Here is a 24,161-nt window from a genome sequence, read left to right on the forward strand (position 1 = left end):
ATGACTTCACCTTCACTTTCACATCCAACTCCACCACTTGCACCACCACATTCACTACCTCGACAACCACTGCCGCCATCACGACCACCACCACCACCACATCCTCCTCCTCCTCATCCTCCGCCACAACCACTACAACCACAACCACCACCTCCACCTCCACCTCCATCACCATCACCATCACCATCACCACCACCACCACCTCCACAACCACCACCACCACCACCTTCATGCTGCCACTATCGCCGCCACCACCACCACCACCACCACCAACTCCACCTTCATCACCACCACCTCCACTCCATCACCACCACTACCACCACATGATTAGAACACAACATTTTCAACATCATGCCCATTTTAGTCATTATTCACAATTACAACAATTTTATATTAAAATTTACCAAATGATTTTTACACTGTTTTTTGTACTAACAGCACTTTAAAAATATTGTTTACCAAACATGGAGCTGTAGAAACAATTTTTTTTTATAAAAGTAATAGCAATCCCAAACTAGGCTTAAGAACCATTATGTAATGGAAAAATCATGTATCGGACAATTAGGCTAATTAGCTAGCATTACTGCATTTTAATCGAATTTAGGCTTCGGTTTTAAAAATTACAAGTGGTAATTAGGCTGCTAATACGCGTCCTCTGTCCAGTGCAAGACGGACGGTTCCTATGATCCTATCCTAATTAACCTTACCAACAATTCAGAATTGACGGGCAAACCACCTCCAATTAATTAAGGCTTTAACCTTGCAACTAAACATTTTCAATTCTGACAGCTGGCTGACTAAAACATATATACGCACGTCTCTCCCTTAATCATAACTACTATTTGCTTGGTTGTCGGCTAGCTGAAAAGGCTGAAACAGTATTATAGTTTTTGGATGCTGCATTCACTCACTTCCAAAGCAAATTATTATGCCTTCAACCTCATCAGGAAGAATAACCAGATCGAAGAAAGCCAAGACATGTAAACAAACAGTCCTCACGGATCCTAACTTTCGTTTTATATATATCTTTGCATGTATCTATTAACATAACCCATCATCTCAAATTTGCACTCCGGACTCTAATTAGACTGAAAACAAATCTAATAAGAATTAAAGCAACTGAAATTATGAACAATTTAATTAGCTCTGACCATGGGCTTCAATTCTAGCGGACTAGGGGCAGCCATGGTTCTTCTCTTCCATATATTGATTTCTTTCCTCGGCTGCAATGGTACTTGATGAAATTGATCTCCACCAGCCACTAAAGGTGCTGAGAAGGCAATTCTCACATCTTCTTCTCCATCGCTGTCTCCTCTCTCTTCATCTGAACAGTCGTGATGATTAATATCAAAGTTTGCAAAAGCATTACCCCGCCCACTTGCAAACCTCTTCATCTGACTCAAAGAAGGCGCTCTATCTGGAAGCCTCGGTGCCGTACGATCATGATCATGATTAACGTTAATAGAATCGGATTTCCTTGCAGGGTTTACGCTGCTAAACATCCTCCGGAACGCAAAACCGTGCTTCTTTATCTCGCGAGGAGACCACGGGGCCGGAGGCTTTGATGCATCTTTAGGGATCAAATTATGAATATTAGCACGCTTTATTTTCTTAATCTGCTTCTTGTGCTTGATCTGGCCCATGCACGACACTTTTGGCGAGGTGGGTTCTTCTTCTTGCGTGTGGTAGTCAAAGCTTCCAGTCCTGGGTTTTCTCCGGGCTTCATCCGAGATCATTAAAGGGCCGGAGAATCCTCGTCGGCCGTGAGCTTTGAGCTTGGCGGCATTTTCTAATCTTCTGTCTCTCGTAGGGCTGTAAGGAGGGTTGTGAAAATAAACCCCGGAAGCGGCTTTTGGCAGAAATTTCAGGATCTTATTTTTCGGTTTACCTTGTTTTTTATCCATCTTGTATGAGGAGGAAGATAAAATTACTAAATCGCTTTATCCAGGAAGGCAGCAGAGCACATATATATATATATATATATATATATATAGATAGGGCAATTAAAAGGATGAGGATTTAATGAGAATAAAACAATGCAAGGGTGTCTAAAAAGGTGTGACGATCTGATCTGACAATGTCAAGAAAAAAAGGCGGTTTGGTCAAACTAGGTGGTGTGTGTTTGTGACCTAGCAAACCATTTTGCTCCACTGTATTTAATAATACAGCTTGCGTTTGATGCAGGTTTCCGGATATTTCTGCACGCGATTTTAATTTAGATTCAACGTTTTAATCCACGGCCTAAATTGGAACTAAACTAATAAGCAAAGGATTACAGGAATTGACTTGCTTACCCTTTTTGGGAGCTGTTAAAATTTGATCCAATCATTAAACCTCATACGTGGCTTTGAAAAGATAATGGTGTCAAATTGACAAAATTAGGAGGACAACAAGATAAGGTTGACTAAATACAAAATTCAAATATCTACTCCGACTCTTTCATGAACTGGAATTAATATGTTCCATATTAATTATTAGATATGGGTTGTACATAGTATTTCTTTTTTCTTGTTAGAGACGGATAAAGGTGGAGATAAATTGGGAAACAAATTAGGGGGGGAAAGGAAAGATAAGGTAGGTAGGGGTAGAATAGCCATGTTAATTTTACCAATTATAGTTTATTTTACGAAGTCTAATGGTTAAATGAGTTAATTTTGGAACGTGAGATATAGTAATATAAAACATGCGAATGGTCAAATACCATTCAATACGAGTTTAGCCTTGTACACAACACAATATAATATTATCTTTTTAATAAATGTGCGCACCATTGTATTGGTAGACTTTACCTCTATTAAACAGGTGGAGTCCACCAAATGCAAGAGAAGTTGAGAACTTCTCTAATGAAAATGTAGGTTGTTTGAAGTTTGAATGGTTGATGGATGTATCAATTTTGAAAGCAAAGGCCGTACACGCCATCGTCTACTTCCAGCAATTGTTATTTGTATTGTACATGTACAGAGGCAGACAGGCGCTATTAATATTTTCAGATTTTTTGCTTGAGAGATGACTATTGTAGTGTGCTCCATTTGACTGATAGTGTGAACAAAAATAATTGATTATTTTCCTGCACGGTGATAATTAATTACCATGACCAAACCATGGTGGTTTGGTGGAAAATATGATGTCTATGCGCTTTGTATTGGTAAATTTGGAAAGACAAGTACGGAATTGGTCACTAGTGTTTGAAACATTCAAGTGGTCCGCCTTGTTGAAACTTGATTAGTATATCAGATTAAATGATATGATCAGATACGGATGTATTCGTACTTCGTCTCATTCACATAGCTTACCAGTTTGTTGCGCATTTGCACTAGTTTGACTTTCCATTAATGTGGTCAAACATGTACACTGCATCTAAATCACCATTCACAACAATGTGCCCATTTATATATATAATATATGTATACACAGTCCCGATTTTTTGGACCACAGGAGTCCAAGAGATTGTGGTCACCCACCGTTGGATATTAATCCAATGGTTCAAAAAATTTTTTTAAAAGGAGTGCAAGAGTGAGTGAACCGTTGAATTTACATCCAACGGTGAGTGACCACAAATCTCTTAGACCCCTGTAGTCCAAGAGATCAGGACTGTATGTATACAATCCCAATTTCTTGAACCAATGGAGTCTAAGAGAACTGTATATGTATAATATAATAAAATGTACAGTCCCGATCTCTTGGACCACAGGAGTCCAAGAGATTGTGGTCACCCATCGTTGGATATTAATCCAATGGTTCAAAAAAGTTTTTTAAAAGGAGTGCAAGAGTGAGTGAACCGTTGAATTTACATCCAACGGTGAGTGACCACAAATCTCTTGGACCCCTGTAGTCCAAGAGATCAGGACTGATAAAATGTATTTATCTTAGGGTTGTACAAGATTCAATTTAATTCATTCAAACCGGCTGATTCAATTTAATTTTAATTGATTTTGATGATTTGAATTGGAAAAATCATAATCCAATATATATTGAATCAGATGTGAATTGAGGAAATTTTATTCGTTTCGGACCGATATACACCCCTAATTTGTCCAACAGTAAGTAAAAGTTTTTTTTTTTGGAGAAATTATATGGTTGAATTCATACTTCAGCCAAAAAAGCCACTAGTCACAAAGGGCCAATACAAACTAGCCACAAAAGAGTCATTACAATAACGGAGTGGTCTAATATCAAAATTAAGAAAATTAGGTATGTCTCCACTAACGATCAAGTAAGAACGAAGAAACTCTGGCATAGGCATCCCAACTAAGATTGCAAACTTAGAATAATAAAAAAGAGATAAAGTTTGAAAAAACCAAGCCATAACAATACAAATAAAACTCTCATCAAAGAGAGATGAAAAGCTCTCACAAAGGAGAGATGAAAAACTTTCACAAAATGAGAGATGAAAAACTCTCACAAAATGAGAGATGAAAAACTCTCACAAAAGGAGAGGTGAAAAACTCTCACAAAATGAGAGGTGAAAAACTCTCACAAAAGTAGAGGTGAAAACTACACAGAAAACCTAAAGAGTCTCTGCAACTTATTCCAAACATAAAGAAATTGCAAAAAATATGATGGTGGAGATCGTCGAAATGCAGGTGAAGATCTGACGCTGAGCCGCAGCAGCCTATAATGGTTGGATGAAAATCATAACAAAACTAAGACAAATAGGGAAAACCCTTTATCTCTGAAAATGGGGGACGAGGTGAAAGGAGGAAGAGAGGAAGAGAAGAGGGGAGATGGGAGAGGGGGGAAGAACAATGACTTCCTACCCTCTTAAAATGGAAAAGACTTTAAGAGTGTTTTTTGGGAGAAAAGAGGCTAGGGTTTCCCAAGAAAGGTTGAGAGAAGGTTTTCATTTGAGGGTATCCACCTTCTAGTCTAACAGTAAGTAAAAGTTTAACTTATTAGAGTTAAATAGGTGGGATTATAGAGTTTAGAATGGATGGGAATTGGGCACGGCCAGCAAAAGAGCCAAGCTGTAATTGTGGTAGGATTTAGGACAAACAAGCATTATTATTTCCATGTGTTGTGGGCCAGGTTCATTGATGTCATGAACAACCCAACCCAACCCAACCCAACCCAGATGCCCACCATTAGGTAACGCTTAAGCATCAACATCTCTAATAATTGTAGTAGCTAAGACTAAGACATCGACATGCAATGATGCAATGCGAAGCCAATGCGAATGAGAGCACATGCATAAATAACAAGCTTTGTATATAAATGAAGTTGGATAAGGAGGAGCTACGTTGCACAGCCCAACCTTTTAGGGCTACAGTAGGCCCAAGAAAGCCCATTAACCTTTTACGGAGGTTTCATTTCATATAATATAAGCCCATATCGGACGGCGTCGTTAGTAGCACAGCACCCAACTGTCTGTAAAGGTGAACTCCTCTGACCATCCAGCTCCCGCGACTGCTTCAAGTTTCAAGCCCCTTCATTTTCTTTGCCTCAAGGTCAAGGTATGCAGATATTGCCCTTTTATGTTTCATTTAAATTCAAGTAATTTATGTTCCTTTTTATCCATTTATGAAATCCTAGGTGTAGCTGTAATTGGGTCAAATCGAGTTCTACGATTAGTTGGAAATTCCAAAAACGAGGCTCCGATGTCTGATCTAAATTTCATTTCCAAAAAATGTAATTAAAGATAAAATAAAGATGATAATAGCTCAACAACAGTTGGTGGTTTTGTTAGTTCACTTCTTTCATGTAGGAATTATAGTTTTCATTTACAGCTCTGTTAGGTTAGGTTTAGGTCTTACAATTTGGAGATGAGGAAATGTTTTATATGGAATTTGGGTTTATTGTCTGCCAATGACATTGTAATGTGGTTTTTGAGGGAAGGAGTCTGGTAGTATCATGGCTCTTGCCCTTGATTTGCAGGACTTCCTTCTCCGTGCTCGAGTGTTGAAGCTGTATAGACAAGCACTGAGGATTACACGAAGATCCCCTGTTGATGCTAGAGGTCATTTTTAACTTGCTTCAAACAACCTGTTATTCAACCAACAGATACAACTTCAAATTGCCCATCATCACCACCACCTTAGAAACCAACCGATGCTTATCACTTCCCACAGTAACAAACAGTTAACAAATGACTTTCCAGTAACCTCTGTGTGTCTGCAATGCATCTTTCGGAAGTAGTAGTATTATGCATTTGCACAATGCATCCTTCGTCTATATTGCCCTTTTTACATACACTTGCACATGAATTCACGCTATCCTTCCTCTGAAACTTATAATCACTCACACACAGAGATACCAATATACACCTATGATGTGCTTCTTACAACATCATTTATTCTTTTGTTGATAGTTCTCAGGCAGGTTCTGTGTGCTCTTTTGTGATTCTGACGGAATGTTTACAGGTGAACTAAGATCCACGATTAGACAAGAACTGGAGAATAACCGGCACTGCAATGACAGGCAAAGGATTCGTTTTTTTCTTAGTGAAGGATTGGAGAGATTAAAACGTCTAGACGAGATGCTTGACATGCAAGGTCATCCTGAATAGGGGAAAATGAAAAACTCTGCATTGTATTTCTTAATTTGTTGAGTTTCTGAATGTTACTACATTGCACATTTTGTGTTTGCACACCCTCACTTGACTTTGTCAAAAAACTAAGCATGGGCCAGTGAATTTTTGAAATTGATTAACCGTGAATATTTCTCATGATCATTGTGGTTGTCATAATCAGCGTCGAACAATGCGGGAAAAAGTTCATAAGTCTATGAATACATTGAACGAACTCATGGAAAATTTTGACAATATTATACAATAAACAAAAAGATTACAGGAAGCTCAGATATGTTACAATTTTCTGTAAGAAAACGTCAAAATTGTCATCCCGACTCCCAAGCACTAGCATAGCACCAAACTCTACACCATAAAGTTAAAAAAACAGGAAGACTGCATTGCATGATCACCTAATCCATCAACTGATCTAATGAAAGCAAAGAAGCTGCTAAGCTACTTGTACAGACTGCAATGCCAATGGTCGAGTAACGAAGCCCCTATCAACCATCTTTTCCACCAATTCCTCATGCTTCTTCAACTGCCCCGCCTCCCTCAACTGCTTGAGGACTGTCTCATAAACCTGCAGACTTGGTTTTAAGCATTTCTCCTCAATCATCTCCCTGAAAAACGAGTAGGCCTTGTTCCAGTGCCCCATTGCACAATACATGGAGATCAAAATATTGTACGTGTTCACATTCGGCTCAACTTCATTCTCCTCCATTTCCATCTTCATCTTGAGTACCATATGAGTCGATTTCGACACCACAAACATCTGCATCAATATATTGTAGGTCACCGTGTTCAATTCGCATTTCAACTCCTTCACCCTAGCATACAGTCTGTGAGCGCCATTCACATCCTTCAATTTTGCAGTGCATCGAAATATGGGATTGAAAGTCGATGCATTTGGGCTGAAGCCTTTCTTAACCATCGAATCAAACACCTTATGTGCATCCGCAAGATTATCATCCTTGCAATGACACTCAATGAGAAAATTATAAGTAATGACGTCCGCATTGCACCCCAGCCTCTGCATCTGATTGTAAACTTGGAGCACCTTTTCGGTCCGGCCAGCCTTAGCATGAACCCGCATTAGATTATTGAAAGTAACCGAATTCGGTTGGCATCCGTCATCGATCATCTCCGCAAAAACATCATGCGCACGCGTAATTTGGCCGCACCTACACAAGGCATCAATCACAATGCTATAAGTATACACATTGGGGTTGATCCCCGCCGTCCTCATGTCCCGAAATATCCTCTCCGCCTCCGCTATATTACCAGCTCGACACCAACCATTAACCAAGCTAGTGTACAAAATAACATCAGGCTCATACTTATGCTTCAAACTATCAAAAAACGACTGCGCTTCACTGGCCCTCCTCTTCTTACAAAGAATACCAATCACAACTGAGAAAGCAATCTTATCAGGCTTACATCCATACTCTTCCATACGATTAAAGGCGAGCACCGCCTCCGCAGCCAATCCGGCCCTCACGTAGCGCCTAACAAGATTCGAGAAAGTCTCCACCGTAATTTCCACATTCCGAGCTTTCATCAAGTCGATCACGTGCCAAGCCAAATCGAACTGCCTGACCTTACCAGCGAGGTCGACCATTTCGTTGTAGGGCTCCGACTTGTGATCAAACCCGTCGCGGGCCGTGGCCCAGTTAAAGAAAGCAACGGCTTGGACCAGGGGGATGCCATAGCGGACAGAGCTGCACTTATCAATCACGCGGCGGACGATAGACGGAGATATGGAATGGGCAGCGGAGATTTGAGAGAAGTCGTGCGAGAGAGCTGGGATTGTGAAGCTAGGGTTCGGGGGAGTGGGGTTAGGATTTGGATTAGGGTTATTGCGGTGGTGGTCTTTAATTAGGGCGTGGAATTTGTCGGCGATTAGGGTTTCTTCGGCAGATAACTTGGGGATAGGGGCAGTTTGGGAATTATCATCTGGGGTGTCGTCCTCTTGGAGATGTAGTTCTGAAGCTGAAGAGAAAGAGTACGGTTTGAGAATATGTGGAGAGATAGGAGAGAGAAGGTGCTGGAAATGCAGCTTTGATTTGGTTAAGGCCATAGCTGAGTTTCAGCCTTCTTAACACTTGAAAGACGAGAAAAGAGAGACGGCGAAGAGAGTTGGGAAGGAAGAGTGGAATGGAATGATGAAGCGCGAATATTTGCTTGAAACGACACCGTTAGGTCGTAATGGAACACGAGGCCCACTTACAAAATATAATGGGCCTGAGGTTAGGGTATAAGTGGGCTTATAGACTTTTGAATTTGTGGCCCAATGCAAAATCACGAAGAACAATTTAATGTCTGTTAAAACTACCGGCTGGAATTGGAGACTGTGCTATTCAAGTCCAATAATCAGATTCATAAACGAGTAGGAAACCTAGGGCATAGCTGAATTTGGAGAAGTATATGAACTAATTCACAGAAACCAACTAGAATTTGTAGTATAGGAAAAGGTTTAAGGCTTGTTTAATGGCAAGACCTAAACACTCTATATGCTGGTTTTGACTTGTGATTGATTTTTTTTTTCATGTACAAGCTAGAATATAAATTTCGTAAGAAAGGTAGATTTTTATTTTGACGGGTTGATGTATCATGAAATTTCAGTTCTCTCTTCTTTATAAATGAAATTTCAAGTCTCTTTACGTGAAATTCAAGTTTCATTCACTCACGAAATTCCAATTCAGTTTACTAATGAAATTCTAAAGTTATTAGGTTGCATATCTATAGGTGTTGATGCTGTTGCGTTGCCATCAAATAACAAACAAACGAATAAGTGTCACGGTAAAAAATAAAAATAAAAGGACAAGAAACATTGAAAAATGGCCGATGAACATGTCTTGTTTTTCCATCATCTTGTATCAGCAAAGGACCATATAAAATGGAAATCCTAAAGTCAGACAATTAGCAAGACACAATTTACATCTATCTAAAGGAACAAGTAGTCACAAACCTAATAAAACAAAACCAGATTCATAATAAAAGGTTGTCTTCTAAATCTATCTACTATGGTAATGGTATGCATCATACTTTGGTAAGCACAATATCTCCCCAAGTAGCCGGTCAATCCACAGCCTAACTTTGCGGATAACAAACTTGTCAATGAACTCAAATAAGCCTTGGTACGGAATTTCAACATCTATATCATAGTCGTCAGCTTCCCTCTGCCGAGTTTTTGGTGCCCAAAATACAACTCTTGCCCCATCTTTGGGTATTGGATCCTTCACCTTGGTGTACTTCCCACATCGACTTTGAGAAAATGGAGGGGGTGGTGTCTTCCATGGCTGCAACGGAACCAATTCCTTCAATGTCATGAAGCTTGGAGACCGATGATCAGCAGCAGCATCCATCTACAACACTCTGAAAACTTTCTAGTGCAGCCAAGTAGACAGTAATAGAATGGCTCTGCATTTTATAGAGCGCAATAAATATACCTCTCATCTGATATTTGTGCGCCAGTTTAGGCATACATGAATACTAACTAGTATGGTACACTGGTAACCAAATCTTATTAGGAAGGAACTATCAATACAATTTCAAATTCAATTTTAACACAAATTTATTACACGGGTTGTACTACAGTTGGTTTTCCTAATTGGTTTTTGGCAAGGAATGTAAAATACCTAGAGACTGTTAAGAATTAGAAGAAGAACAATTTGACAAGGAAGCCAGAACAAAAAAGAAAAAGAAAAAAAGAGTAGCATTTTAACTAGAAGTGTGAGATTGGAAGGCAGTCATAGATTATGAATTACATTGTTTTGGATCAGTATGTAATTCTACAACGTCCCTAATTACTTGATAAAAAAAAAAAAACTTAAAAAACTCCAATCAAGGGCTTGGAATAAAGAATAATACTAATCCATACCATAATTTTATACTACATGATGTTGTAGTTGATTTGTATATACCACATCAGCTAATTAATGTGATTAATACCTTTTTTTTCTCTTTATTAAAATGTATTTAATTGATGTGGCATATGATATGGACATTTCACATTATGTGGTCTAAAAATATGGGATAAAAATTTAATAAATACAGCATTACTCGGAAATAAAAGCCTCTTTGTAATTTTCCTTGTACCGGGGCGTCCTTCAAGGAAAATACAATCTCATATCAAATTAACGTAATCGGTCCACTCATTTTTCGCTGAAATCCAGCTTGGTAACATCTTGGTACAATCCGGTTAACAAATTGAAAACGACTGTACTCATAAGGTCGTTCTTGTGTGTATTGGACAAACCACACAATTTGGGCTCAAGCGTCCCCAATTTCCAAAGTTTATTATAAGCCCATCTGATTTACCAGGCCCTTAGGCCCACCTTACATTTTCATTCTTTATTCTATTCTGTCTCATGTTTGGCATCTCTGTGCGACCAAACCGCCGAGAGAGATGCGATGACGACGAGTCTACAGAAATGGCGAATCCCTCTAAGGCTCATCAAGCGCTACGACATCGTTTTTAGTTGTCGCCGGCGCCTATTGCACGAAGGCCCGGACACCATCGAGGAGCTTCTAGACAGGCACATAGTGAAGAAAGAGAAACACCTCGACGATGAGGAGGAGGAGTTGCTGAACCGGCGGCGACTCACCAGCACTCGGCGGGAGGCACTGGGCCTGTATCGTGACATTATCAGGGCGACTCGGTTCTTCATGTGGCCGGACTCTCGGGGCGTGCTTTGGAGAGATGTCCTGAGAGAGAACGCGAGGAAGGAGTTCGAGGAGGCCCGGTTCGAGACGGATCCGCAAATTATTACCCGATTGCTCATCGGTGGGCATGATGCTGTGCAGTCGGCTATAGATAAGCTCGCCGAGAAGCAGAGGCAGCAGATTCAGAAGGAGCGAGGCGGTGGAGATTAAGCGTAAACGGTTTGATTTATTTTTCCTTTGTTGTTGTTGTAACTTGTAAAGATGTGTTTGGGTATGTAATGCCATCTTGTGTGATATTTTTCCAATCCTTAAATAACGAATTCACAAAAATTTGTTATGAGATGCTCAAATTTTGTTTTCTTTCAAATAGCTACAATGCTCAGATTTGGTTTGGTATTTGCTTCGTGTTTGGTATTCCATAATTCCATTTTGCTGATGTACCATATCATAGCTGCAATATTCATTGACAAATTATATTTAGCTTTCTTGTATGAGGGCGCGAATAACCAATCACTAGTGCTCAAGGTTGCCTTGAAGAGGGAATTAGATGTCCAACCAACCATATGCAATGAAAGACACAAATAGAACAAATCTTGTTGGTTGAAGTAATTATACAGTCAACACAAGAGGCTGTTGTTATGAACAACATAGGTGATACTCATACTAGTGATTATTGCTCAGGGCTGCTGAGATCCATTTGGATTTGGAAATTGGAAGGTCAGAAATGAGGCATGAAAGATTGTAAGAGACTTGAGGGCACTTCAGTCCTCAGGTGGGTGTGGTTGCTGAAGTCATGGATTTCTTAGATTCTGGTTTTCTTTTGTGTCAGCATGAACCCCTATTCCCGAATACGAAATCTATGACCAGGAAGAAAGGATTTCAAAATGGTGTTTTCCTTATGGAGGCAGAAGGTGGAAGATTGCCCTTGCCACCCCCTTTCTTAGGGTGGTGTTAGTGCTGCGGTGGTGATCAAACTTGTTTATAGGGAAGGGAACTTTGCTGTCAATGACTTGGCTAGCTTTGGATTAAAGTTACCACTGTTTTCTCATGGGTGTTAGAGCAAGTCCAACGGCAGAGCCCAGCCCGAGGCTAGGGGAAAAAAAAAAAAAATTGGCGTTTCACGGTGCAACCCAGGCCCGAGGGAGGTGTGGGACCCACCAACTCGGGCCAGCCCGAAGGCGAGACGAGCCCGAGCTCCAGCCCGTGGTCGCTGATGTCAGCCCTCGCGTCACGTTGACGTCAGCTAGCGCGTTTCAAATTTTTTTACCGTTGGCGCGTGAAATGCACGCGCCAACGGTAAAAAAATTTGAACCAGTGCGCGCTGACGTCAGCGCGACGCCAGCTCCAACGGGAATAAGCCACGTGTCGCCTCCCCAGCCTTCCGATCAGCATCTTTTTAACGATCCGACGGCTGAGGCTTTTCTGGGCAATAAAAATATGAAAAAAAATCGTAAATTTTTTTAAAACATTCTAAAAAATTCTGATATTCCATACTTCAAACAAAACAAAATAAAAATAAAAAAAAACCTACAAACAAGGCACAATAATAATAACAAACCACAACCAAAGCATAATAAATAAAAATACAACACAGCCAAACCATAAACCAAAGCATAATAAATAAAAATACAACACAACCAAACCATAACTAAATAAAACATAACCAAAGCATCTATGTTTCATCATTCTTCTTCATTGCCTTTCACCGCCCATAGATGCTCCATCAAGTGAACTTGACGCTTTTCATGAATATACGAAGATTGCATTTCTGTATATCGATCTATCATTCGGGTCATCAAATGACCATCCCTCACCAACGGTTCCGGCTCAAATGGTTCTCCACTTGGCCCCATGGGCCTTTCATAAATCCGTGTCAAGGCCATGTTCATTGGATCCGGTTCGTACACCTCTAAAGCATCATAATCATACTCATCCTCCACAATCATATTATGGAGGATGATGCAAGTCATCATAATGCTTATGAGGATTTCCTCATCAAACATACGGGCCGCACCTCGAATAATCAACCACCGAGTTTGAAGGATACCAAAACACTTTTCGACATCTTTCCTGTATCCCTCTTGATAGGTAGCAAATAATTTTTGCTTCTGGGATCGGGGATTCGGAATAGATTTGACAAAAGTGGTCCACCTCGGGTAGATGCCGTCAGTTAGATAATACCCCGTCTGGTACACTGTATTATTGACTTGATAAGTGATATTGGGGCCCTGGCCTCTCAATACATCGTTGAAGACCGGGGATTGACCTAGCACGTTGAGATCATTTTGGGATCCTGCAACTCCAAAGAAGGCATGCCAAACCCATGTGTCGAAGCCAGCAACGGCTTCAAGGATGATACTTTTTTGGCCTTTTCTATTTCCGTAATCATCTTGCCAGGCAGTTGGGCAATTCTTCCATTGCCAGTGCATGCAGTCGATGCTACCAATCATTCGTGGAAATCCTTGAGCTTCGGCTTTTTGTAGAAGCCGTTGGAGGTCCCTGGGAGTAGGTCTACGCAGGTAGTCCCTAGTATACAGAGTTTCAACTGCTTGACAAAATCTTACCAAAGCCTCCAACGTAGTGGACTTCCCCATCCGGGCAATCTCATCCACCTGATCAGCAGATGTTCCATACGCCAACATTCGTATAACAGCTGTAAGCTTTTGCTCCGGAAGAAGCCCCAAAACCCCAGTAGCATCACACTTTTGAACAAAGTATGCATCATAATTGCAAATATCATGCATGACTTTATTGAACAAATGAGGTTGCATTCTAAATCGCCTTCGAAAATCAACATCAGAGTACAAAGAAGTTGGGATAAAATAATATTCCAAAAGATTCTTACCCCGAGAATGCCTATGTCTTTCCACATTCCGGCGGCGGCCGACTTGTGAACCACGGCGGCGCCCTTGGTTCTCTTCATCTTGCAAAGCCACTGCTATGAGAACTTGACAGGACCCGAACTAAATTCCACTTTGGAATTCGAGTCGAACCCTGTGCGTGTCCGACACTTGGAGAATGTCGGGCACAATTGACCTATTTGTCCTTCTAATTGAAATTCTAACCTTGACTCCTGCCGAAAATTCTGCAGAGTCTCCCCTGTAATTTGCTCAATCCCAAAACTTACACCTGTCAAAACGAGCAAAAATATCCACAACCAACTGCCAGTACTTCAATATACATGCCAATAGTTCCAATCTCAATCTAGGGCAATATATCAGAGCAATTCTAATAGTTTACAGAGAAATGAATCTTTTTACAAACCCACACTTTGTAACAAGAAGGTGTGGAAGGCAAGATGGCCCGGTGGTGGATTTCCTATGCACGCTACATCCTGGGGGGCACAAAACATTTGAAAATGTGAGTGGACAAAAATAGAGTTCCATAAAACAATATGTGAACATAATAACCCCCACTATAGAAAAATAGATATAAAAATCTGAATGTTCGACTATATTCAAATACAAAGTATTCACATAAATATATATATATGTATATACGCAGATGTAAAACATGCTCAATAACAAGAAAACTCGCATAAAATCACTGGAATCAAACATTCGCATAAAAGCACTGAAATCAGAGCTTGCATAAAAACACCGAAATCAAACTTGCATAAAAGCAGTGTACTCAAACCTTGCATAAAGGCAATGCAATTATATAAAACTACCACTCGGATGTACCCCTGTAATTCCGTCAATTCCCCTGGCAGGTCTCGGCGACACAAAGTCTATCCGAGCCGCAAACTGGCAGGATTCAGGGGACTATAGTCAGCCTAATCCGCTGGCAGGTCTCGGTGACACAAAGTCAACTCGAGCCGCAACTGGCAGGATTCAGGGGACCGTAGTCAGCCGATTCCGCAATCCTGGCAGGTCTCGGTGATACAAAGTCAACTCGAGCGGCAAATCCTGGCAGGTCTCGGGACACAAGTCAATCCGAGCCGCAAATCCTGGCAGGTCTCGGGACACCAAGTCAATCCGAGCCGTAAATCCTGGCAGGTCTCGGTGACACCAAGTCAATCCGAGCCGCAAATCCTGGCAGGTCTCGGGACACCAAGTCAATCCGAGCCGCAAATCCTGGCACCCACGGTCCCGGCGTCCCCGAAACTCGTGAGGCAAATGTCAAGTGCACTGACAAAACTGAGGGTAATAACCATAGATGGGTACTCACGGTGGTTTAAAATATATAACATTTCTGGAAAATCTGCTGAAGAACTGAATTTTTATTAAGTCAAGAACTCTGCTATCATAAGAACATAGAAAGCTCCTGAAAAATCTGATAAATAGCTAACTTTTGTTAAATCGAAAACTATGCTGCTATTTTATTTGATGTAAATCTCAAACTCTGCTTTTTGTAACTCTTTAACATATCGACTAAGCAGCATATAAATAAGATATGTAACTTCACAAAGCATACTAGGAAAAATCACAATTAATAAAACTTGTTCAAGATCAAATAATAAAACTCATTATATAAACTCATTTATATAAAATCATTTATGAAAGAAAGTCCACTCACTCCTGGTCCGAGCCAGCTAGACCTCCTAAAGGTCTCTTCTGCAGGCCTGCCTGGTCCCGGGTGCCTTACTCGAACGATTTGGTTGAGAAACGAAGGAGAACGAAAGGAGAGAAGTTCGGGTGAAAACCGGTTGGAAATCACGATTTTCCGGCCAGTTCTGGGCGGCCCAAGGGCGGCGACGGGTCGGGAAAGGACGGCGGGGCTGAGGTGGTTTCGTTGGTACCCACGCCGGAGATCGAGCCGGCCTGTGGTGGTGGCTTTAGGGGTGGGCACGGTTCGGTTTGGACCGGTTTTTGCCTCAAATTAGAACCGATCCAATACTATTCATCTGGTTTGGTTTGGTTCGGTTTTAATAAAAAAAATTTCAAAAACTGTCCGGTTCGGTTTGAACCGGTTTTGGTCCGGTTCCGGTTCCGGTTCCGGTTCGGTTTTGAACCGGATTATAAAAATTATTTTTTTAAATTACTTTTTAATACAATTCTCAACTGAAATATTATTTTTTTACTTGAAAATTAACAAATTATTCAATTTCATATAAAAAATAAATATTAAAGTGAGAAAATAGAGATATTTTGACATTGAACTTGGATAAATATTATGTTTTTTTAGTGAAATTAAAAATATAGCATTAAATATAAATATATATGTTGAAATTATATATTTTTTTAGTTTCACCGGTTCGGTTCGGCCCGGTTCGATTTTTGAAGACATGGAACCGGATCCGGAACCGGTCCAAACCGGTCCGGTTCGGTTTTTGACTTTTTGGTCAACTCGGTTTTTTTCCGGTTTGGTTCGGTGTGGTTTGGTTTGGATTTTCGGTTCGCCGGTTTGAGTGCCCACCCCTAGGTGGCTTGGCTGATCGGAAGGGGAGGGGGCGACGGACGTCGCGCGAGAGAGAGAGAGAGAGAGGAGGGAGAAACTGATGGGGAAGAGAGAGAGAAGAGATAAAAATCTGACTTTTTGTCTAAATTACCATTTTGCCCTTCACGATATTTTGACTGTAATTTCTTCGTTACAACTCCAATTCGAGTCCACTCCATGTCCACGAACTCGTTTCGTCGTGCTCTACGCAACGGTGTAAGTGGAATTGTAAAATTCCTTTTTGGTCAAAAAGTCAACCTTTTCCCAATAAAATATTCCGAGGGCAAAATTGTCTTTTCTCCAAATAAATTACTAATTAAATAAGAATTTTTGTTTTGGGTTATTGCAGAACTTGCTCATCGACTTGTCTCTGCACCTCATTGATTTCATCTGCTTTACGGTTTCTCTCATTTGTTTCTCGCTCTTGCCTCTCCAAGCATCTCCTAAATTCTTCCATTGAGAATGAATGAAGTATGAAATCTAAACTCTGAGAAATGAAAATATAGAAAGATGTGGTGTGAGAGGTATGAGCTGAGTACATTTTTCTATAAAACCAGAGGTTCAGCTCATACCTCTCACACCAGTTCTTCTCTACACTTCCATTTCTCAAATTTTAGATTTCATTCTCCATTCTCAATGGCAGACATGGAAGAGGTTTTGGAGAGGCAAGAGCGAGAAACTAGAGAAAGAATGCGTAGACGAGCTGCAAGCAAAAGGGCGCAGAGAGAATTAGATGAGCAACTTGGCATAGCAGTTGCTTTGCTGGAGGAAGAAAAGCAGGCTCGCCGTGGTTCACGAGAAGGCCGTCGCTTAAATGTGGACAGACATAGACATTCCCGGGGTAATAATCTTATGGAAGATTATTTTATCCCACAATCTCTGTACTCTGATGTTCATTTTCGAGGGAGATATAGAATGCAACCCCATTTGTTCAATAAAATCATGCATGATATTTGCAATTATGACGAATATTTTGTTCAAAAGAGAAATTGTGCTGGAAATTTGGGACTTCTTCCACAGCAGAAGTTCACAACTGTGATACGAATGTTGGCGTATGGGTCATCTGCTGATTAGGTGGATGAGATTGCTCGGATGGGGAAGTCCACTGTTTTGGAGAGCTTGGTGCGATTTTGTGATGCAGTGGAAACTCTGTACACCAGAGACTACCTCCGAAGACCTACGCCCAGGGACCTGCAAAGGCTTCTCCAAAAAGCTGAGTCTCGAGGATTCCCTGGCATGATTGGTAGCATTGACTGCATGCACTGGCAGTGGAAAAATTGTCCAACTGCTTGGCTATGGGACTACGGAAATAGAAAAGGGCAGAAAAGTATCATCCTGGAAGCAGTTGCTGGTTTTGATACATGGGTTTGGCAAGCCTTCTTCGGAGTTACCGGATCTCAAAACGATTTGAATGTCCTAGGTCAATCCCCGGTGTTCAATGATGTTTTGAGAGGTGAAGCCCCAAATATCACATATGAAATTAACAATACCATCTACCAGACGGGGTATTATCTAACTGATGGCATGTACCCGAGGTGGACAACATTTGTGAAAACAATTCCACATCCCCGATCCCATAAGGAAAATTTTTTTGCTCGCTATCAAGAGGGGTACAGAAAAGATGTTGAGAGGTGCTTTGGTATCCTTCAAGCTCGGTGGGCTATTATCAGGGGCGCGGCACGTCTATTTGACGAGGAGGTGCTTAGGAGTATAATGATGACTTGTATCATCCTCCATAACATGATTGTGGAAGATGAATATGATTACGATGCTGATGACGTGTATGAACCAAATCCCATGGACACGGTCCTAACACGAATTTATGAAAAACCAGTGGGGCCAAATGGAGAAGCAGTGCAGCATGAAACGTTGGTTAGAGACGGTAGTTTCATGCCCCGTATGATTGATCGCTACACGGAGATGCAATCGTCGTATATTCATGAACACCGTCAAGTTGACTTGATGGAGCATTTATGGGCGGTGAAAGGCAATGAAGGAAATGAAGGTGAATAAAGTGAAGTGAAGAAGTTATTTTTATTTTATTATGTTTATGTTGTATGTTGTTTATTTTTTGTTGTATGTTGTTTTTATTTTATTATGTTTATGTTTTATGCTTTGGTTGTGGGTTGTTTATTTTTTATGCTTTGGTTGTGGTTTGTTTTTTATGTATGGAATGTTTTGAATAAAAAGGATTTTTGTTGAATATTTTCTTTATTGACTAAAAGGAAAAGCAATACAACTAATAATAAAATAAAATACATGAATTAAACAAAACAAAAAATACAATGAAATGAAAGGTACATGAATTAAACAAAACAAAAAATACAATGAAATGAAAGGTACATGAATTAAACAAAACAACAAATACAATGAAATCAAAAGTACATGAATTAAAGAAAACAAAAAATACAATGAAATCAAAGGCAAGTAAACTAAGACATGAAAGGCAAACAAACTATTTTAATGGTTTTCATCATTTAACCAATCCGTGTTGCTAGGTCCATCGTCACGAAAAAGTATTCGTCTCATAATATCCCTTCGTTCTAGCTTCCAAAATTGTTTTGTTTCAGGGGACATATGGCTTGTATCCATGGCCATGGTTTCCCGATCTTTTTTTTCAATGTTTTGTTCGCGTACATGCTCCCTTTCTTTGCGTACATACTCCCTTTCTTTTGCATATTCTACTTGAATAGCCATATCGTGCTCTTGTTGTTTCAAGTCCATTTCAATTCTCATGGCTTGGTGCTTTGAAAGTTCCTCCAAAAATTGAGATGCATTCTTGCTAGAATTACTCCCTCTCTTCGCCTTCGCCGCCTTCCTCCCAATAGGCCTTGGCTCATTTTCAATGGGTGAGTCTAGATTCATCGGGGAATCCATAGGTGAATCCGATGCCCGCGTCTCATGAAGTGGAGTCTCGTTCAAGACTACCGTCGAACCGGTTGGAATAATTTGGAATCTCTTACAAGTCTTCACCACCTCCCAACAATGGGTATGGTTGAAACTTTTTTTCCCTTGGCCAGTAGCACCAAACCACATTTGTGCTTGTATAATCTATTAAAAAAATGAAATGGAAATGCAAGAGAATTTTTAAAATATTGGCAATGCAACATGTAAAAAAAAATAATGGAAATTAAAGAAATAAAAAAAAATGCAACATGTATTAAAAAAAACTAGAGATATATTAACAAAATATATAAATTGCAAGAAACATTTAAATAAAAATTAATATGACATAGAAATTAATAGAAGAAAAATGACAAATAATTTACTTCACTGCTAAGATTTTCTCCGCTTCGATGGTTGTCAATCGCTTTTGCTAAGGCATTTCTCCATTTCCCTAACTCTTTATTAAGAACTTTCCACCTACTAGATAATGTCATTTCTGTACGTGTAGAACCAATTGCCCTTTCACAAAATGCTTGATGAATTTTTTTTCACATATGAGAAAATTTAATCTCATTGCCCGTTACGGGACAATGACTAACTTGGACCCAAGCCTCACACAAGCTAACATCTTCCATCATGCTCCATGCCCCTCCATTTTCATTAGAAGAACCCATAATATGCTAGAAAAAAATTACAACTTCAAAGTGAAAAAATATTGAATAGAAAGTGAATAAATTTTGAGGAGAAAGTGAACAATAGTAGAAGGAGAAGAAAATATATGAGGATTTGGTGTTAAAAGTGAAGAGTATTGGTTGGTATTTATACACAAAAAATTCTGTAATTTTTGTGTCTTTTTAAAAAAAAAATTCAATTTTTTTTCAATTTTTTATTGCAGAAAAATTGGCTGCCGTTGGATTGAAGAAAAAATTTCAATCGGAGCGACCAGAGGCTGCCACGGGTCAAGTAGTCGTTGGCGGCCATTGTAGCGGTGATTTGAATTTTTTTTTAACGTTGGCGCGTGCATTGCGTCAGCAATTTTGTCCGCGCCCTCGGGCCCGAGCTCAGGCCGAAATCGCCTTCGGGCCTGCTCGTTTTGGTGGCCCCCAAGCTCGCCCAGGCTGAGTCTTGGCAGCTGGACTTCATTTTTTCGCCCAAACCCCCCCCAGCCCGAGTCCAACAGCACTACTGGACTTGCTTTAAGGACAAATGTGTGGAGTTGCTCTTACAACTTGCAAGGCTGTGGTGAATTGTTTGTCAGGGCCCATTTCACATTAAAACAAACATGTTTGACCCAAATTTCAATTTCAGTAAATTTTTAGGTTTAGATAGAATTGTGACTAGAAATCTAGAAAGAAAGAAGAGGAGAGAGATTAATGACTTGAACAATAGCTGAGAGTGGCTACAACTTACAACAAAGACGACTTGAAAACTCTAGGATTTTGCTGAGAGTCATAACCAGTGTGCAGCCCACAACAACACTCCTAAAGCTGGAAAATAAAACCACGACCTATGAGATTACTATCATACCCATAAATTGCGTCGCCGAAAGAAAAAATTTCTCGTCATTCCGAATTAGGACAAGGATAATTTCGTCAAATAGTCTATCAATAGAAAATTCTGGAACCTATAAATAACGCGCACGTTTCAAAAGTGACTTCAACGCTCTCTTGACACCCATCTTCCCCTGTGAGATTCTGAAAGCTCTGTTTCTCAGAGAGCCATCAAGAAATTATAAATTAAATACTCGTTGCTCGTTGTTGCATGAGAATTACGGTTGGGTTTCGAGCTCATTCAACAATGGCGAAGGGTAGGTATGGTCGGTTGCAGAGCAAAAAATGGTCGACGTTCACGCTCGTCTTGTCGATGCTATTCATGCTAATAGTGGTGCTGCTGATGCTTCTGGCTTTTGGAATCGTTTCCCTTCCGGTTATCACCGACGAATCTTCACCTAACGATCTCAGTTCCTTTAGGCGCAGCACCGTTGAGAGGTACTCGTTTCGCTCATAAGTCTCCGGTCGCGATGAATTTGATCTGCTTGGAATTTCAGTTTTTTTTTTTTTTTTTTTGTAATTAAAAAAAATTTAATTATATTTCTCAGAACCGATGGATTCGGGGAGAGAGAAGATCAGTGGACAGAAGTGATTTCTTGGGAGCCGAGAGCTTTCATATATCACAATTTCTTGGTTAGTTTCCTCATTTTAGTTTTGTCTTTTTCTTTTTATTATTTTATCCGCTCTATGCGAATTAGGCTATGGCTGGGCCTTTATTTATTTAATTTATTTGCCATCGCTGGTGTTTCTGTTCATGGTGAGCATGAATGGCATTGGTCATTCGATTTTAGCAATGAAGATGAGGTGTAATGCATCATCACTGATATTGAGAGAGGTCTACGCCTCTGCGTTGCGTGTATAAATGTGATTCGTTTTTTCATTTTTTTTCCTTCTTTTGAATGGAGGAGGGAACCTGTGGTTAATTCATCCATATGAGTGTTGAATAAATTGTTTGGTTATTGTCCGAGAATGTTAATTCTTCCCGATGTCTTATGTGTAACAGTCCAAGGAAGAATGTGACTACTTAATAAATCTTGCTAAACCTGATATGGTAAAGTCAACTGTTGTCGATAGCAAGACTGGGAAGAGCAAAGATAGTAGGTAAAGGGTTTCTATGCATTTGATCTCATCCCTACAAATATTAATGTAGTCTATGATACCCTAGAAATTTCTTTCCATACCCTAGAAATCCTTCTCTGCATGCAGGGTGCGCACAAGCTCTGGAATGTTTCTGAAGAGGGGACGTGATAAAATAGTTAGCGATATTGAGAAGAGAATAGCAGACTTCACTTTCATTCCTGTAGGTATGTGACTCCTAGAGTAGATAGATAACTAGAACATTGTGTTTCTTCCAGTCCAGATTTTCCTTTTTCTCAAATATGATTATTTGGACGGTGCCTTGTATTGTGGCACCTCTCTTTTGAATCAAATGCCTTTCTTATCACAGAAAAGAGGAAAAAGAATTCACACAGGTGGCGTCTATGATGTAGCTGATGGTTATGAGAGGCATTTCACATGTCTGTGAGCCAAGCTAGATAAAAGAGTTTTGGATTAGATCATTAGTAGTATCATCCACAGTGCTTTATAAATATGTGTCGAGATGAATATTAAGCTTAAATGTCACTTGGGAATCATAATTCTATACAACTCCACTATCTTTTTTAGTATTGGAGGTCTCATATTCACTTATTGTAGGGGGTTCTATCATAGATCTATAGATTCTATACTGATCCTGTGTTTTGTTTAATTAAAATGAACCACAAAAGCTTTGTCGAGCTTCTTTTAGGCCTGGGTGGTTGCAATGCTACTCAACCCAACCAAACCTTAGCCCTGACTCTGTCTTTTAATAAAAATTCAAAATGCATGACTGTGATGGAGTCTTACAAATATAATAAGATTGTTCAACAATTCTGAAATACATATTCAGATATGCAGTAATTCTTTTGTTCTTTTTTCTGCCTATGTGATTGCATGAACTCTTTCCTTTTCTCCTAGTTGTGTGTATATCCATTTGTCTGTTATATCTCAGTGTGAGGCGTGATCTGCTGATTTTTTATCCGACATACAATTTTCAGAGCATGGAGAAGGACTTCAGATTCTCCACTATGAAGTTGGGCAGAAATATGATGCACATTTTGATTACTTCCTTGATGAGTTCAACACCAAGAATGGGGGCCAACGGATTGCCACTCTTCTGATGTATCTGTAAGACGGTTTCTCCCTTCCGATATGTTCAATATATTTACTACAGTAACTGGTTTTCTCAGTGTTCTCTTTCCCTCTATCATTTCTTATGCCATTGATTCAGGTCAGATGTTGAAGAAGGTGGTGAGACAGTGTTTCCTGCTGCAAAGGGGAGTTTCAATTCTGTGCGATGGTGGAAGGAATTATCTGAATGTGGTAAACAGGGACTTTCGGTGAAACCTAAAATGGGTGATGCATTACTTTTCTGGAGCATGAGGCCTGATGCTAGTCTAGACCCGTCAAGTTTGCACGGTTAGCCATTTTAAACATTCTCCATTGGCGAAAATCTATTGTCGTTGAGCATTGGTTTTGCAGTGTCAACTCTTTAAGTAGCAAAGTTTGCATGCATTTAAGACGAATATGATGTGGCCTGGCCTTTGTTGCAATGTTAACTCTCTGTTTTTGGTCATTCAATTTCAGCGTATGATGTACGTGATTTTGATTCATGTTATGGTTTGTTGTAGGTGGATGCCCTGTGATAAGGGGCAACAAGTGGTCATCTACAAAGTGGATGCATATTGAAGAGTACAAAGTCTAAGGCATTATATTTGGCAGGATATGAGGAGAGAGTTGTGTAGATGCAGGCGGTTTCCCTTTCACTGACAAATGAAATGCAGCCAGACGCACTACAGTTAGAATGGTCTAACCCCGCATTCTCTTGATTTGCGGGTCTAACCAGCACTCCGTTTAGGGGATGTCCTTCCGCAACTGATATCATTGATAGGATTTTATACCTTTGAGAGAACACAGAAAGTTGCCCAAATAACGATTTTTTATTGGGCGGAAAGATATAGTCACAAATTTTTTTGAACCTTTACAATGTTCTCATTATTTTTCTCGTGCTCAGTTTTTAAATTCTTTCCCGTACTACAGGCTGGTATGAGGGATTATTTATTATTCATTTTAATATCCGAGTTTCTATTGAAATCCTA

At 40.0% G+C, this 24,161-nt stretch overlaps 5 protein-coding genes across 6 annotated transcripts; 3 read left to right on the plus strand and 2 right to left on the minus strand.

Moving 5' to 3' along the window:
• LOC18792819 (uncharacterized protein At1g76070) lies at positions 930–1,966 on the minus strand. The gene has a single exon (XM_007226289.2). The coding sequence runs from the start codon at positions 1,902–1,904 to the stop codon at positions 1,137–1,139; it is 768 nt and encodes a 255-aa protein (XP_007226351.1). The 5' UTR covers positions 1,905–1,966; the 3' UTR covers positions 930–1,136.
• Positions 5,337–6,654, plus strand: LOC18792699. Of its 2 annotated transcripts, none has more exons than XM_007224480.2 (3): positions 5,337–5,450; positions 5,833–5,953; positions 6,357–6,654. In XM_007224480.2, exons 2-3 carry the CDS (start codon positions 5,848–5,850, stop codon positions 6,500–6,502), a joined length of 252 nt encoding a protein of 83 aa, XP_007224542.1. In that variant the 5' UTR covers positions 5,337–5,450; positions 5,833–5,847; the 3' UTR covers positions 6,503–6,654. The 2 variants fall into 2 exon arrangements, with proteins under 2 accessions (XP_007224542.1, XP_020410917.1); XM_020555328.1 differs by having other exon boundaries at positions 5,340–5,450; positions 5,828–5,953; positions 6,357–6,645.
• LOC18790951 (pentatricopeptide repeat-containing protein At1g20300, mitochondrial) lies at positions 6,739–8,668 on the minus strand. Its single transcript, XM_020555327.1, has one exon. The coding sequence runs from the start codon at positions 8,580–8,582 to the stop codon at positions 6,954–6,956; it is 1,629 nt and encodes a 542-aa protein (XP_020410916.1). The 5' UTR covers positions 8,583–8,668; the 3' UTR covers positions 6,739–6,953.
• Positions 10,822–11,566, plus strand: LOC109948129. The gene has a single exon (XM_020560069.1). It carries the CDS (start codon positions 10,919–10,921, stop codon positions 11,378–11,380), a length of 462 nt encoding a protein of 153 aa, XP_020415658.1. The 5' UTR covers positions 10,822–10,918; the 3' UTR covers positions 11,381–11,566.
• On the plus strand, positions 21,064–24,063 carry LOC18788373 (probable prolyl 4-hydroxylase 3). The gene is made up of 7 exons (XM_007223284.2): positions 21,064–21,423; positions 21,534–21,618; positions 21,989–22,086; positions 22,192–22,289; positions 23,061–23,190; positions 23,294–23,481; positions 23,694–24,063. Exons 1-7 carry the CDS (start codon positions 21,197–21,199, stop codon positions 23,765–23,767), a joined length of 900 nt encoding a protein of 299 aa, XP_007223346.2. The 5' UTR covers positions 21,064–21,196; the 3' UTR covers positions 23,768–24,063.

Source organism: Prunus persica, chromosome G1 (assembly GCF_000346465.2).
Source record: "Prunus persica cultivar Lovell chromosome G1, Prunus_persica_NCBIv2, whole genome shotgun sequence".
Classification (NCBI taxonomy): Eukaryota; Viridiplantae; Streptophyta; class Magnoliopsida; order Rosales; family Rosaceae; genus Prunus; species Prunus persica.

What these genes read in the sequence shown, in the direction of transcription:
- LOC18792819 (XM_007226289.2), bottom strand. Translation starts at nt 1,904, where the DNA reads ATGGATAAAAAACAAGGTAAACCGAAAAATAAGATCCTGAAATTTCTG.
- LOC18792699 (XM_007224480.2), top strand. Translation starts at nt 5,848, where the DNA reads ATGGCTCTTGCCCTTGATTTGCAGGACTTCCTTCTCCGTGCTCGAGTG. An exon ending in ATCCCCTGTTGATGCTAGAG is followed by an intron (nt 5,954 to 6,356) that starts GTCATTTTTAAC and finishes GAATGTTTACAG; the next exon opens with GTGAACTAAGATCCACGATT.
- LOC18790951 (XM_020555327.1), bottom strand. Translation starts at nt 8,582, where the DNA reads ATGGCCTTAACCAAATCAAAGCTGCATTTCCAGCACCTTCTCTCTCCT.
- LOC109948129 (XM_020560069.1), top strand. Translation starts at nt 10,919, where the DNA reads ATGACGACGAGTCTACAGAAATGGCGAATCCCTCTAAGGCTCATCAAG.
- LOC18788373 (XM_007223284.2), top strand. Translation starts at nt 21,197, where the DNA reads ATGAGAATTACGGTTGGGTTTCGAGCTCATTCAACAATGGCGAAGGGT. An exon ending in GGGAAGAGCAAAGATAGTAG is followed by an intron (nt 22,087 to 22,191) that starts GTAAAGGGTTTC and finishes CTCTGCATGCAG; the next exon opens with GGTGCGCACAAGCTCTGGAA. An exon ending in AGACCCGTCAAGTTTGCACG is followed by an intron (nt 23,482 to 23,693) that starts GTTAGCCATTTT and finishes GGTTTGTTGTAG; the next exon opens with GTGGATGCCCTGTGATAAGG.